At 42.2% G+C, this 15,600-nt stretch overlaps 1 protein-coding gene across 2 annotated transcripts; it reads right to left on the bottom strand.

Annotated features, from left to right (window-relative positions):
• Positions 1 to 34: 34 nt before the first annotated feature.
• LOC137145218 (mitochondrial pyruvate carrier 1) lies at positions 35 to 14,523 on the bottom strand. 2 transcript variants are annotated; one of them, XM_067535908.1, is made up of 3 exons: positions 14,188 to 14,523; positions 10,934 to 10,937; positions 35 to 1,642 (listed from the first exon to the last, which is right to left on the bottom strand). In XM_067535908.1, the coding sequence occupies exons 1-3, from the start codon at positions 14,256 to 14,258 to the stop codon at positions 1,529 to 1,531; spliced, it is 189 nt and encodes a 62-aa protein (XP_067392009.1). In that variant the 5' UTR covers positions 14,259 to 14,523; the 3' UTR covers positions 35 to 1,528. The 2 variants fall into 2 exon arrangements, 1 of the variants encoding a protein (XP_067392009.1); XR_010917605.1 differs by lacking the exons at positions 10,934 to 10,937; positions 14,188 to 14,523 and adding an exon at positions 6,057 to 6,912 and having other exon boundaries at positions 1,504 to 1,642.
• Positions 14,524 to 15,600: the final 1,077 nt, after the last annotated feature.

Here is a 15,600-nt window from a genome sequence, read left to right as displayed (position 1 = left end):
GTGTTATTTTAATAAATTTATAAAATTGTACAAATATTGGTTATCACTGGAATTCTTCCTGTGTTATACCCGGTGTCCTTATAAAACTCACCTGAAGCCTGATTTAGGACACGAACCTCATAATCCTTTAATTAGAGCAATTGGCAAACCTATTACCCTATTCAATAAATTAACTATAAAATCAGGCTACAGTCTTCCATCTCAGTAAGCAATGGTGGCCATCTTGAGAGCAATGTTCAATAGACTGACTGAATTATCCAATAATACTTGCCTGAAGCAATCAACTTAAATAGTCAGATTTTTTTTGTTATAACAGCTATTTAGCAGATTTTGCTAAATCTGCTCCAGAGACTACTGAACAAATTAAGTGGAAAGCACTATACTTTGGCTAATATAAATGTCATTATGTAAGAACTGTATATCAAACTTAAAAAGGATGTGTTGATCATGCAAGAAGATGTCAGAATATCAAATGTCAGAAGGAAGGCAGAGACTTGGGAAAATGGTCTACATTCCAGGAAAAACAAGTGTTTTAATGAAACTCTTCTTGCATTTCCAACCAGCAAATCTTTTGAACAGAACACAAAGTGAATGAATGGTAGAGATATATTTTCAAGAGTGATTGCAGCTCCCTTGCATTTGTAGGGCACCTTCTAATAGACAGCTGTACTCTCTAAAGGCAATTTAATTCTGTTATTAAGGTGCAGGCAGCACTTGAATTTCAGAACACTTTCCTTTTCAGTTCTCCATTTGGCAAGTATTACAACTTAAATCCCATACCTAACAAAAGAAGCATCAGTGAGAGCTCTGGTACAAGAGGGAGGCAGTAGCAAGTTAACATAGGAAATAAGTTAGGAAAATGTTCTGGAATGAACAATATCTAATAGTAGGACAAAGGGAATTAAATTTTCTAAAGTGACTACTGATTTTGAGTGCACATACTTGAGGCCTGGTCTACATTTACCTTGAAATTTGGCAGCAGTCAACAGGAGTTACGCAAGCTATGCAGAGTAGCTTACGTAACTCCCATCGACTTCGTAACTCCTCTTCTATGTGGTGTCTTCACAGTGCTGCGCCAATGGGAAATGCGTTCCCGTCGACGCAGCACCACGTCACTTGAGGGAGTGGTTTTAACATGTCGACTTCCAGATCGATTGAGCGGAGCTTCACTGACTGCTCAATTGATCTGGATAGACTGATCTGACGGCAGCGAATTTGCTGCCATCAGTGAAGACGTACCCTGAGACACCTTTAAGAGGCCCCCCCCATCTACACTAATTATTCAGTATCCACCCTTCAGAAAAAAAGTGCCCCCTTTAAGATGTTTCAAGTTGGACACCTCAAAAAAAGTTAATACCTGGAAGTTAGTTTCTTTTCAAACCTTACATCCACAGTATTTTAGATGCAACAAGGGAGCTGATAGATGTATTGCACTAAAATTAGTGCTTGAAGTGTAGCATTTGGAAAGCTTGTTGTTTTTTTTAAAAATGGACTTTAAGTAGTTTGACATTTTAATTCTGTTCCAATTTTAATCTTGTTTCTTACCAAACGTCATTCGGCCACTAATGATCTCTGGAGATTTCTTCATGTCATTAATAGCAGCAATAGGGAGTCCCCAGTTGGCTACTGGTCCCCAAAAGTGCTGTAATAAAATGGAGAAAAAAGCAACGAGTTTATCCTCTAATTATGAAAGATTTCATTTCTTTCCTACCATCAGTACATGTTATTCTTACATGTTTTTAAGAGAGAAAGTTCTGGAAGAGTAGTAGTGTGTTGGATGGAAGCTCTAAGTTAGAAGAGAGACAGCTTTCCAGCACACTTAAGTGGAGAAAAAAAAATAAACTAGTTGTCAAATAGGAGTCATCTTCTCCACTAAGGGGAAAAATCCTTCCCCCTTTCCTAAGCCTATGTAGATGAATTTAGCATAGCTCAAACCATGGGGGACAAGGACAAAACACATCATTCTTCTCAGGCTGTCAAGTAGCAATAGAACCACTTTGTGGTCACCTGATTGCTTTCTATGATGAGGTGACTGGCTCTGTGGATGTGGGGAAGGCGGTGGATGTGATATACCTTGACTTTAGCAAAGCTTTTGATACGGTTTCTCACAGTATTCTTATCAGCAAGTTAAAGAAGTATGGGTTGGATGAATGGACTATAAAATGGATAGTGAACTGGCTAGAGCATAGGGCTCAACGAGTAGTGATCAATGGCTCCATGTCTAGCTGGCAACCGGTCACAAGCGGAGTTCCCCAGGGGTCGGTCCTGGGGCCGGTTTTGTTCAACATCTTTATTAATGATCTGGAGGATGGGGTAGATTGCACCCTCAGCAAGTTTGCGGACGACACTAAGCTGGGGGGAGTGGTAGGTACCCTGCAAGGTAGGGATAGGATACAGAGTGACCTAAACAAACTGGAGGATTGGGCCAAAAGAAATCTAATGAGGTTCAACAAAGAAAAGTGCAGAGTCCTCCACTTAGGAAGAAAGAATCCCATGCACAGCTATAGACTGGGGACCGACGAGCTGGGCAGCAGCTCTGCAGAAAAGGACCTGGGGGTAACAGTGGATAAAAAGCTGGATATGAGTCAGCAGTGTGCCCTGGTTGGCAAGAAGGCCAATGGCATATTGGGCTGCATTAGGAGGGGCATTGCTAGCAGGTCACGGGAAGTGATTATTCCCCTCTATTCGGCATTGGTGAGGCCGCATTTAGAATATTGTGTCCAGTTTTGGGCCCCCCAATACAAAAAGGATGTGGACAAGTTGGAGAGAGTCCAGCGGAGGGCAACAAAAATGATTAGGGGGCTGGAGCACAGGACTTATGAGGAGAGGCTGAGGGAACTGGGCTTGTTTAGTCTGCAAAAGAGAAGAGTGAGGGGGATTTGAAGCGGCCTTTAACTACCTGAAAGGGGGTTCTAGGGAGGATGGGGCTAGGCTGTTCTCGGTGGTGGCAGATGACAGAACAAGGAGCAACGGTCTCAAGTTGCAGGGAGGGAGGTCTAGGTTGGACATTAGGAAAAAGTTTTTTACTAGGAGGGTGGTGAAGCACTGGAATGGGTTACCTAGGGAGGTGGTGGAATCTCCATCCTTAGAGGTTTTTAAGCTGCGGCTTGACAAAGCCCTGGTTGGGATGATATAGCAGAGGTTAGTCCTGCTTTGAGCAGGGGGTTGGACTAGATGACCTCCTGAGGTCCCTTCCAACTCTAATATTCTATGATTCTATGATGTAACCTCAGGTTTATGCTAGTTTGCATAAGTTGGCTGTAGTTTCTAATAGTGCATCTTGCTCATGCAAAGAATTCTCCAAACCACCATTCAATATAAAGGCAGAATAAATCTCAGCACAAAATACCCAAGTGAATAACTTAAGGGGACATTTTAGCATTATGCCAGAGGCTGGATGACTCTCAACAAGCACATCTGAGCTCCAGGCAATCATGCTACTTTGTTATAGCTGTTGGGCAATACTCATTTTTCATTTAAGTAAATGAGAATGGTTAAATGCTCTTTGTTTAGTGATAACTGAAACAATGGGAAAAAACACTGCCCAAGGACTAGACAGCATGCAAGCTGGGACAGTGACTGAGCCATGCTGTTCAAGGGGTTTCCTGGGGGTCAGATAAGTCAAACCCTTATCCCTGCATTTAATTGCAACTGTGTGTCTGCATATGTGCATGACAGAAACGGGGAGAAACACCACAGAAACAGAGAACCGGCAGCAAAAACTCAGATGAGAACTCAGAGCATGATCCTGACAAATAGGTAAGAAAGAAAGCATTGGGGTAGAGAGCTGGCTGAAAGAGTTAGAACTGTGAGCACAGAAACTGCCTCCTGTGTTCAGGGAAACAAGATTTTATGTACAAATAAATACCTGACTATCAGAAATTTCTCCTCCTAACAGAAACTACCCACAAGACTTGCAAGTTGGCTAACTGCTCAGATCAACAAATACCTATTTGCAAGTACAAGCTGGAAATCTTTGCAGTCAGTTAACATCATTCTTGGATCTATTTTAATATTAACGTTACACATATGCCAGTGATTCAGAAGCAAGCAAGCAAAAAGGGGGAGAGAAGCAGGGGAAAATGGGTTTCTTTACCTATAATTATAGTTCAGTGATCTGGGCATGAGATCGTGAATTATACCTGTGCACAACAGAGAGAGCTTTGCTTCCACCCCCAATTCAAAGGCAGGAAAACAGAATCTAAACTGTCTCTATTGTGATGGAATAAGCAGATCTAACTCAGTAGTATTCAGACTCATGGATGCCCACGTATAAGAGATAGAAAGCTTACAAAAAAAACAGCCAAAAGAACCCTCATGATGAGTTTTGCTGAGTTAAGTGGTATTTTGTAGTAAGGTCAGCAGTTTTACCTTACTACAGTGAGAAGCGACCTCATGTGTTCAAGGTTGCAAGCACCACAAAGTAACACTGCCAAAAGTGACTTAAGTGCCTGACAATGGGACTTGGATGCTTCTGAAAACTTTATTCAAACAGTTTAGTTTAAGAAGTCTAAATAGTGTGACACTATTTACTTGTGAAGTACAGTGCAAGACTACAGTATAGATGTTAAAGACTTCCACTTCTACTACTGAAAATGTGGAACATGAAAATTGACAGGAAAAGAAAATGCACCAAGAATCACTAATTAAAGCTAACCAATCCACCGCTACCCACAAAAGTAAGAAAATTCTGAGTTAAAGCTGCTATGATGTTTCATTTGTACATTAATGCAATGTCTACGTGGTAGACACTTACTGTTCTGAGACACCATTGTAAGTTGATTCATGTTATAAAAGCCAGAATCACAGCAGCAGAAATTCAGCAACAGTGGAATTTTGCTATTTTGGGGGGCTTGTGTGTAACCAAGTTATTTTAAATAGTTTAAATGATCTGTTTACAACTACAGTTTTTTAATGTGACTAGAGGTACATTCCTGCCCACATACTAACAAAATTTATGTTGCTAATGCATCACTTTAAGTAAGTTTGAGTGTAACCACAACTGCATTGTCATGAATGCTGTTTTAAATACCTCTGCAGTTTTCAGTGGATTCATTTAAAATAGTGGAGTTTAGTGCTTCAGAAGTGAGACAATGATAGCCCTGGAAAGTGTCTGTCCATCTACCCACCCACAAAACAGTTTTAGCCTTGGGAGATGTAATGCTAGCTTCTTGTTCTGAAGTGTAGTTCATGTTCATTCAACCTTAACTCCTTATTAAACTGCCTACAAAAGGTACTAAGTCTGATGATTGTGTTGTGACATGGGGGTGTTCACTAGAAAAGAAGTCAGAGTCCACTCAACTTGTTTCACATAAGTCACTAAACTGCCATCAAACAGTAATTTTCAGTCACTACTGATCTGGACCACATTTGAACTGGAGACCTAGAAGTAAAAGGCTCCACAATCCCATTTCCAATCCCCAGAGGTATTCAAGTCCTCCTCTGTCAGAAGTTTTAGGTTTTTCATATAGAAAGTAAGAGGGATTTAACAGAAGTGTAATAAAGTGCAACTTCACATGTACAGGCTGTCTTCAGTCTACAGAAAAAGTAAACTAGGATAGCTTTCTATGTCACTATGTACATAGTACAGCACTAAGCACAGAATCCCACAATATAGCAAGCCATGATTTCCAGATTCAGCAATGGAGATAAATGAGAACCGTCAGAGACAGTCTAGAGTGAAAATTGCTGGACAGTGCTGTTTATTCACTGTCTTAAGCAAACATGGTTAAAAATAAAAAATTCAATTAATATAGCAACAATACATGACAGTGAAGCAGTTAGAGATGGAACTCTAGATCAATCCAATGCCCCTAGCAAACTGATTGAGCGGGCTGTGAAGAAAACCCTTATCTTTCTGAAGTGATCCCTTAGCTGCTTCAGTTTTCCTTAGATGAGGGGATTGTTAGCCTGATACACATGGAAGAGGAAAATGTCTAACTCACCAGTCCTGAAGGATGGCATTACACCTCTTTAGACAGTCAGGTCAGTTCATAACAATGCTAGTACAGCAAGATTACAAATGGCTGAAATGAAGTAGAAATAGTTTTTCTTACCGTACTATATTGTCAGCATTCATCATGGATCACCATTCAAATGATGCATGAAAGAAGAGCAAAAAAGAGAGTTAGTTGGCTTCCTTCAAGAAACATCATCAAATTACTGATCTTGAATGGAAGAGGAAGACCTCAGTAATGCTGTAGCAATTTTTCCTCAATTAAGTTACAGTAGAACCAGACACAGAATTACCAACTGACTGGTTAGCCACACACATCCATTCCTGAAGTGTTTGTAACTGAGGTTCTACTCTATTATACTAGAGCTGAAAGTATTTAACAATTGTCCTGATAAAGATGAAATTTTACCCTCTAAATTTAATATTTTCACTCTAACATATTAGGGTGAAATCCTGGTCCCACTGTAGTCAGTGGGAGTTTTGCCATGCACTTCAATGGAGCCAGGATTCCACCTCTTGTATTTTAGATCAAGATGGTGGCAAAAGCCTATCTGAGGTCTAAAATTAATGTGGCTGGCCGTCTCTTCTATGTAACTATAAACTGAGAAGAAATCTAATGAAGTGTAGGGGTTTATTCCTGGGGAATTCAAACAGGCAGTAATTAATGTAAGTCACAAAAAAAGTTGCATTTGCTTTTGATAAAGAAACCAATAATCAAATTGACCCTCTGGTTCACGAAAAGTTGCCAATGAGGACTGCACTGTCACAAATCTTAAGATACCCAAGCCTTAAAAATGTAGTTACACTGAACATAACCTCTATGTTGACACAGATTCAACAGCTTGACACACACAACACTAATTAAAGTCTATTATGTTCAGGTACTACATTTGATATGGTTGTCTCAGTGCTAGCTGCTGGCACATATTTGGGACTATCTGCTGCTACATGATACATGAATCCGCCGCCGCAAGTCCCCCCCCTGCTGCCGCGAAACCCCGCCACCGCAAGCCCTCCCCCTCCTGCGAAACCCCGCTGCCGAAAAGGGGTAAACTTGACCTGACTGTACCTGACCCGAGTGGTACTCGGGGGAAAAAAAGGTTGAGAACCGCTGTGATACAGGGTACACATAAAAGGGCAAAACTTTAATATGCATTACAAGTTGCCACACATTATCTTGAGGCACAAACTTTACCCTAATCAATTCCACAATTCTGTACTCTAAGATAAGAGTCTGTAGGTTAAGAAGTTTCTGAAGACATTTTTATTAGTTTGAGACAATCTGTCTAGATGCAGTAGCTTACCACAAGTATGTGCATGACCAACATGTACCTCTGCATATTTAAATTGTCAGCCTCTGCTTATAAATGCATATCCAGTCTAACTGCCAAAGGAAAGTTTTCACCATTATTTCTAGTGTTCTTCCATTTTGTAACCATGTTCACTGTGGATTCAAGATGCTGCATGTGCACTTCTGTGGGTCTGCCCCATGGTAACTTGTTATTGGGCTGCTGAGTAGAAGACTTTTTAAAATATGACATGAGAGAATGCCTCATAAATGCAATTTATAAAAACATCCAAAGGCTTTTAGTACCTATGATGCAAATTTGTTAGCTTTAGGACAGTGTAACTTATGTTTTTTCCCCAGTGATCTGCATAATCAACAGCCATTGAGCCACTGAGGTTACTTCAGGATGAGTCTAGTCCATTTTTTGATAGTTGCAGTGATGGCGTAAGTGCCAATGTAATGAAAACACAACTACAGTGTAAGTTTAGCTAAGTTTGTGAAAACACTGCTAATCAAACCAGTTTAAAAAAAAACAAAAAACCCCAAAAACTCTGACTTTAATTCTTACTATTTTAATGGGCTCTCTGAAACAGGGTCCAAAATACTATTGCTATTTTAACAGTAGAACTAGCAACCTGTCCAGATGGGGGAGATTCTTTTCCCCCACAACTAAATCCTTTTTTTTTTTTTTTCTCATGTCCTTGGGACAGTTAGCACTGTGGGAGGAATATGAAAAACCAAGGTTACACAAACTCTACCTTCAGAAGCAAGCACATATTTAGCCCAGTGCTTTGCAGCCAAGAACAAATCTGTTACATCAACAGATGTTGTAATCTCTCTGTTCTTTACATGTAATTAGATTGCAATACATGCTTGTTCCTGAAATGTAATGGTTCTATCCTCAGTTAGCCATCTCCACAAAGGTAGGTGCAACCCCTCAAAAGCACCCAGGACCCCTCTTCTCCTGAGAGGAAACTATATGGTTAGCCACAATATGTCAGGCTTAGATTTTTAGCTGCTCCTTTTAGGAATTTCTAAAGGGTAATCTCCGTGAACAATTAGACCATGGCAAGCACCAGTGGGCCATGGAGTGTGACTACCTTGCACCAGTGGGCCATGATTTAACCCACATCCGCAGGACAGTTAACAGTTTGTTAAGCCGCTTTGACCACTACAAAGAGATCTAGCAGAAAGCACTCTCACTGTTAATGTACATCAGCAGGACAGTTAGATCATGGCACAACTGGTGCAGGATACAGTTACATCCCAGCTTGCCATGGTCTAATTGTTCACATAGGCAAGCCCTAAATTAAAATCAACAGAGTAGCCAGAGCAATTCAGAGCACTGGCAATGGGTGCATTTCGTAAGACTGGCAAATAGTCAGGCACATTGTGTACTAGCTTAATCTTCCTGGAGGTTTCTGGTACATTACAGTGGACTAGTCAAGGTGATAGAGGCATGAAAGGACTATAGCAAACATCCACATTCACCAGCAGCTGTCACCTGCCTTGGCCAAGCAAAGATGGAAAATGTGTCATTTCCTCCCCCCTCCTGCTATGTTTGTCATGGATCATCTGTAAGCCATGATGATCTATGAGAGCAAAGCCACGGAAAATGGTACATTAGGGGCCACTTTATCAATCATGAATAATAGTGTATTATAAAATCCTACCAGACAACCAATGGTGCTCTGCTGGCTTTTAATGATTCCTCAGGACTAAGCTATTTTGAGCTGTTGATGAGGCAATGGTGCAGTTCATGAAGTGGCTCTCAACCGGCACCCCTCTATTTCTCATGCAATCAGTTTCCTAAGTTGCAGGAGGAGAACACTAGTGGTCTCAGCCCTTCCCATTTACATCTGGATTGTCAGTAGATTTTTAACTCCTTGTTTCAGGTCTGCACAAGTTGGGATCATAGATTGCTGCTTCACCTCCAGAGGTGAAGCAGCAATACTTTACATTGCTACTAGGATTTGTCCCAGTGACCATTTTTCTTAATATAACGGTATCTCTGCTCAAACTTTACTTTCAGTCTCTTTGAAAGAAAAGGCTGATCTATCTAGTGGGAAGGCTGAGGACAGTCTTTTTGGAGTGATAAAAATAGTTCTACCTAAAAGTTAAGGATGTGGGAAAAATTTTAGCCTTTTACAAAGGCAAGAAAGAAATCCTTCAATCCCTTAATGACTAATTCTTAAAACATTTTCAAGTTGCATTTGCCCCATACAGGAAAACTTTGCTATATGGATCTACATTACACAGCTGCTGCAGTGAGAAATATCTAAATAGTAGTTAGGTAGCATTAGGGAGACATTGCACAAGAAGAGATGGGCTGGTCCCCCAACAGCTAAGACCATCCAAACAACTCTGAATTCTTAGTTTTTACAACAAGAGTGAAATGGATAGAGATTGCAACTGAAGTACAGACAAGAAAGGAGTTCTTTAAGCCCTAGAAGTCAGTATCCTTCAATTTCTCCCAAAGTATACACATTGTATATACACATCTTGAAGAGCTTACTTTGAAGAGGACTGAGGGTCAAATAGAATTAGTTCCAGTCATGATTTTGTCACTGAAAGTAAGAGCAATCTCATGAAAAGGGGGTTGCACCCCTCTGTTTGTTTAAATGCAAGTCAAATATACCACTGGTATTTCTAGTCATATTTTAGATGACCTGAGTTAATAAAACTATTCACGCTTTGCAGGGAATAGAATATACCTGGTTCAAAACAATCCCTAATTATGGTAGATAATGGGACTGCTATTGCAATGTTGAGTTACCAGGAAGAGATACAGACTCCAGAACTTTTCAGATTTTCAAAGTATATTCCTGTACAATGGATCCCAACTACTTGAGAAGCTTAACGGGGGGGAAAGGGAGAAGGAATGATCCATCTGTATTTACAATATCTGCAGAGCATCTCCATTTGTGGTGGAGAAATTAAAAGCTACAATTTTATTTAGAACATTTTCCTGCACTGTTCATTTCAGTGACGCAAGAAATGCTAGGCAACTGAATCTTTCTGCCAGTGGTTCAAATACATACTAATCACACCATTAAGCTCTGAACCAGCTAGTTTCAGTCATCAAGCATTCAAAAGCTGTCTTCAAATCTAAGAATATTACTAATCAACAAGTACTGCAAAAGATCTATTTGGATCTCACATTCCTATTATGGTTGTATTGAAAAAAAATGCAGGCAAAAAACTGATGGTTAACTGTGTAAATATAATTTGGACATACAGGCATCTAGATTCCTATATAATAATCATTTCAGAGAAACCAGAATTTAAGAGTAGTTACAGTACCTGTGGAGTCAACTGATTCCATATTTAGAACACAGCTTGATAGGATGACTTGTTATACTACAGTATTTAGAATCCATATCCATCTTTGAGACATATGAGACACTAAGTTTGTCTGTCAAAAGTGAATTGGGGGTATAAGATTGAAAAAACAACTATGAATTTAAACGTTACCCATTAAAAGAGCCTGATTTATAATGCATTTATGGATGAACTTCTATGACTTGCAAAGTTGATGTCTCAGTCATAATCCACAAAAATGCCCTATGATAGGTTGCTTGCCTTCCTCTTACAGGGATGACAGGTACATTCTCCAGGAAATCCAATCTTAGGAAGTAAAGGCATACAAGGAGGAGCCTAGGAAGACAACACAATTTGGAGGTATTAACTGTACTTCTGTTTTGTTTTGTATTTTTCCTGTCTCATGGCTAAAACTGAGTTTTTTTGGCTGGTATTGCTTGAGTCACTGCAAATTTTTCAACTTCAATCTTTGGGAATCAAGATGACTGTCTTGTTTACTGGGAGCCTGTGAAACAGTGTTCATAAATACACATTGGATAAATAATCAACTTAAAAAGACTTCCAGTGCACTAAAATCATTAAAATCAAACAGACACTAACTCAGTAAGAGATAGGATCAAGTAAGTATAATTTGTATGTAGAAAGCAACACTTTCCATGAAACCAGAGCCCTTTGAAACATTAAAGAAATGAAGATTAGGAACAATACGGTATCCTGTTTAGCAAGTTCTTTCCAGACTGGTCAGCCTTTAAAATAACTGAAAAAAACCCTTGAGCCATCTTTTCTGCAAAAATTGTTCCAAAATCATGCAGTGGAATGCAGCATGGATAATGTTCTTAAGGTGGGATGATTGATCACAATGGATATCTGCCTCTTTTGTCCATTAAAAAAGAAATCAGATCAGTATTTTATTAGATATTTATACATGCTCCAGTTCCAAGTTCAATTCTGTTACATCTAGCACAACTGGACACCTCCAACCTCACAAGGTAGTGTTAGATGAAATGTATTATTTCTTCATCAAGTTTATGCTTCTTGTCCTGAAGACCTTTTGAGTCTGTGAGTTATTTCCAGCCATGCCTACATGACTGCTCCCATTTTTTGCCTAATATCCTTCATTTTTCTTCAAGACAAATCATCCTTGTTGTCTTGGAATGCTTCATGTCTTCAAAGTTTTCATCTAGCCTTTCCGTCTGGAACTTGCTTCTGTAGGTGCCAAATCTCCTTTTCTGACAAACAGACTTCCCCAATAAAGCCTCTAAATGTTGATTACTACAAGATTTCTCCATCACCTGGGCTTGCACCATCTCCTGCGTACTATGCTTGCATCTATACTAGATAGCAAGTTCCTCTGAGCAACAATTGTTTTATCTTTCATGCTTGTGCGACACCCCCATTTGGTGTTCACAAAATATTGTAAGCAGACCTGGTCCCAGAGTTAAGACTGCCTGACACGTACCATTACATGACTCTGTTTTCACATGCTTTTAACTTTGTCAAACAAATCATTTGAGCTGAAGTTTCTCCTGTCCATGTCTGCCTCAAACGGATATATTTAAAAAAAAAAAAAAAAAAAAAAAAAAAAAAAAAAGTTTCAGCCAAAACAGTTCAGTCATTTCAGAAAACAAGATTAATACGAAAAATACTTCACTGTTTTGCCAGTGTTAAAAAAATCATACAACCCTTTTGTTGATAAGCTCTAGCACCTCCATGCTAGGTCACAAGAATCTGAAATTTAGCAGGTGGTTACAAGTCTGTGGTGGCATCAGCTGTCCCTATGAAAATTCACTTAGATTTGGCCAATTTATGAGTCGGGGGGGGGGGGGGGGGGGGGGGGGGCGGGCGGGAGACAGGACGGACACCAAAAAAACTCAGTTCACACATGCTCAATAGAGACTTGTTAGATTCTGAGAGGTAAATGCTCTGAAGACTCCATTTGCACAAGCCATGCTCCATCCCAGAACTGCAGGGCATGAGCAAGACTTCCATGAAATTGCTTCTCCCAGCTGCTGTAGGCCACTGTGACACTAGACACAGGAACTGAAATCAGGGAGACATTCTTCCCTGTAAATTCAGCTAGCTACAGGCAATGAAGAGGAGTAGCCACTCAGTACTGAGTGGCTTCCAAGAGGAACAGGTTGGGCACAGACGAGTCTAACCTTAACATTCCCCTCCAGAACCTGAAATTGAACTCATGACACCCAAGTTCTATATTCCTCTGATATCAGCAAATAAACATTTTGCCAATTTCTTGGCTGTTTATCACCCCTTCTAGTGGTTGGTCCACACAGGTGTTGTAGGCTGTTTATCATCTAACAGTTACACCTTTAGCTCAAGTGGTAGAAGTATGTAATGTGGCTCTAAAGGTCCAAACTCTCTTGATGACTCGAGGTGGGGATCAATATGGTTCCAGGTTTTGGAGTTTGTTTGTTTTTTTTAAAAAAAGATAGGAAATTATATACAAAAACATTATAAGAACATTAAGTTTGCAAAGTCAAATCACTCAAAATCCAGGAAATACCATGATTAAGGTTGCCCTTAAAATTTTATTTGGCCCTCTTCTGCTTATATAATTAAAGCCTACATCATAAAATATAAGCACACACTATTGTTGCCTTCTAAACCTGACATGACAGTTTACATACAGCCCAAACACACTCTACTCCCCTCTTATCCAGGGCCAGGACAGTAACAATTAAATTATCCATCCATTTAAAAAGGCAAGCAGAACTCTGCAAGGTTTCCGTAACCAGTTTTTATAGCATACCTTGCGCTTCTTTGAGTGTTGCATGACTCAAAATGACAACAGATTGACAACCGAGGCAATGAAGCAGGCACTGGTGGGGCTTCTTGTTAGCTACATCAAAAACAAGGAGAGTTCTGTAGCACTTTAAAGACTAACACATTTAATTTCAGCTCGTGAAAGCCTATGCCTGCTGAAATTAAATGTGTTAGTCTTTAAACTGCTACAGGACTCTCCTTGTGTTTGCTGTATACAGACTAACAGGGCTACCCCTCTGGAATTGTTAGCTACATGATGCCCCCAGAGCTCTTTGCAAACTCATGTAAACAAAGAGGCCAGCTCCCCCCACGATTGGTCACTTGAGCGCAGCGAATCAGTTGACACATGCTTAGGGCATGGAAACTACACACCCAGCACCCAGCTCTGTGCGTTGGTGCAGCTCTGCCGGCTGGTGGCGGGGGGCCGTAACCCAGCAGTGCAGACGCCCCTTTACACGGAGGGAAGCGGTTTCTGCTCTGCGGCGCCTCCCCGACCGAAACAAGCGACGCTGAAGGCATCGTTCTTCCATGCACACGGCTGTGCCTACCACGGGGGCCGGGGCCACTGGCCCGCCCCCGCCCAGCTCAGCCGGCTCGCGCAGAGAAGGCGACGGCTCCCGCGCGGCCCAGTAGCGGCCACAGCGCGAGGGGGGGAGGGGAAGAGGGGGAGGGAGCAGCCCCCTCCCACCGGGGCTCGCGGCGCTACAGGAGCCGCTCGCGTGAGCGCCCCCCTCAGCGCGTGACACGCCGCTGGGATACAGACGGGCCGGTTGGTTGGTTCAACGGCCCCCCCGCGCGCAGACAGTCGCAGGGCAGCGCCGCGCGCAGCCGCCGCTCTCACCTCATCAGATAGTCCCTAAAGTCCTTGCTCCGCACGTAGTCCGCGGCCTTGCGGACCAGCGCCCCCGCCATGGCGGCAGTGGGGAGGGGGGATGATGTGTCGAGCGCCGGGCTGGGAAGGAGGCAGGGAGCGCGGCGAACACACTTGCTCCGCGTCCCCACTCCAATGACAACCACAGCCTCCCAGCGCCGGGGTCAAACCGGCGTGGGCGAGCGACTTCCCCGGCCACCGCTTTACGGCAGCGCCACTCCCTCCGTCGCCATGGCGCTCTGGCCTCCCGTTGGCCACCACCCCGTCCTCCCCTCCAGCCAAGGAGGAGGGATGCTGTAAAGCAGCGCAGCGGGAGGAGGGAGCGTTGCGTCGTAAAGCCCAAAGACTAAGGCTAGGAAGCCGATGTCAACGGGCGGGGAGCGCAGCGGTGAGTCTCTGAGCCGCGATTGGCTGCTGGCAGGAGGCTGCTTGGCTCCTATTGGTCTCTGGGGCGCCTGTCCCGCCCCGATTGTTCCCTCCCCCGTCTCTTGCCCACCTCCCGTTGATTGGCTCAATCAAGGCAAGGGTAGGGAAGGGCACAAGGAGGGGCTGGTGCTGGTGCTGAAGCTGAAGGCGGAGCGGTGCCAGTCTCCAGACACTCTGTAGATAGCCGTACCCCTCCAGCCTGCTCCAGCTGGGTAGAGGCAGAGGGCGATTAACCCCATAACGCCTGCCTGCTTGCCAGTCTGTTAACTCTTCGTACTTGATCTTCTCTGAAAAGTCACACACAGCCTCCTGGCAGCAGTTTACAGCACAGCAGGGGAATAGCTCTACCCAGAGGAAAAGCAATATTGTCAATTCTCTTGAATTTTGTCTTAAGTTTTAGGCTATTTGGATTTTTTTTTAAACGCCCCGATTCTGGAGATATGGGTAGGTGAGCATCTCAGCTTTCACTAAAACACATACGTTTCTAGCCTTTCTGGTTGTAGAGAAGAGTCAGAAAATGTGTACCAAGAGAGGAACCGAATGTATCCTAATAGTTCAGAAACCAGAAGACCAACAAAAACAAACAGGCCCCCCCCCCCCCCCCAAAAAAAAACCCAACCCCCCCCAAATTTATTTAGTTAAATCTCAAGATTTTTAAATCCATCTCATCCTTTTTTAGGGCTTGCCTCATCATTTTTAAATTCTTAGAGTTGGCAACAGTGTGGCACAGTGGGAGCTCTGTTGTAATGTGCATCCTTCCTTTATTCCTGTCTGTTTACTTATCTGAATGCAGATTATTTTTGGGAGGTAGATCCATCCATCCATGAATTGGCTGACACATGAACAAAAAGAATTAAAGAACAAAGTAGATCACTTTCATGACTTGGAACATTGTCTGAGTGTTTTAGGAAGGTCAAGATTCTTTCTGCCCAGATGCAAGAAGAAGCTGTGCCTCCT

The sequence above is a fragment of the Emydura macquarii genome, unplaced genomic scaffold, assembly GCF_026122565.2.
Source record: "Emydura macquarii macquarii isolate MOO-44397 ecotype Brisbane River unplaced genomic scaffold, CSIRO-AGI_Emac_v2 contig_3517, whole genome shotgun sequence".
Taxonomy (NCBI): Eukaryota; Metazoa; Chordata; order Testudines; family Chelidae; genus Emydura; species Emydura macquarii.
Note: the sequence above shows the minus strand (reverse complement) of the source record. Positions and strands in the feature narration are given on the sequence as shown.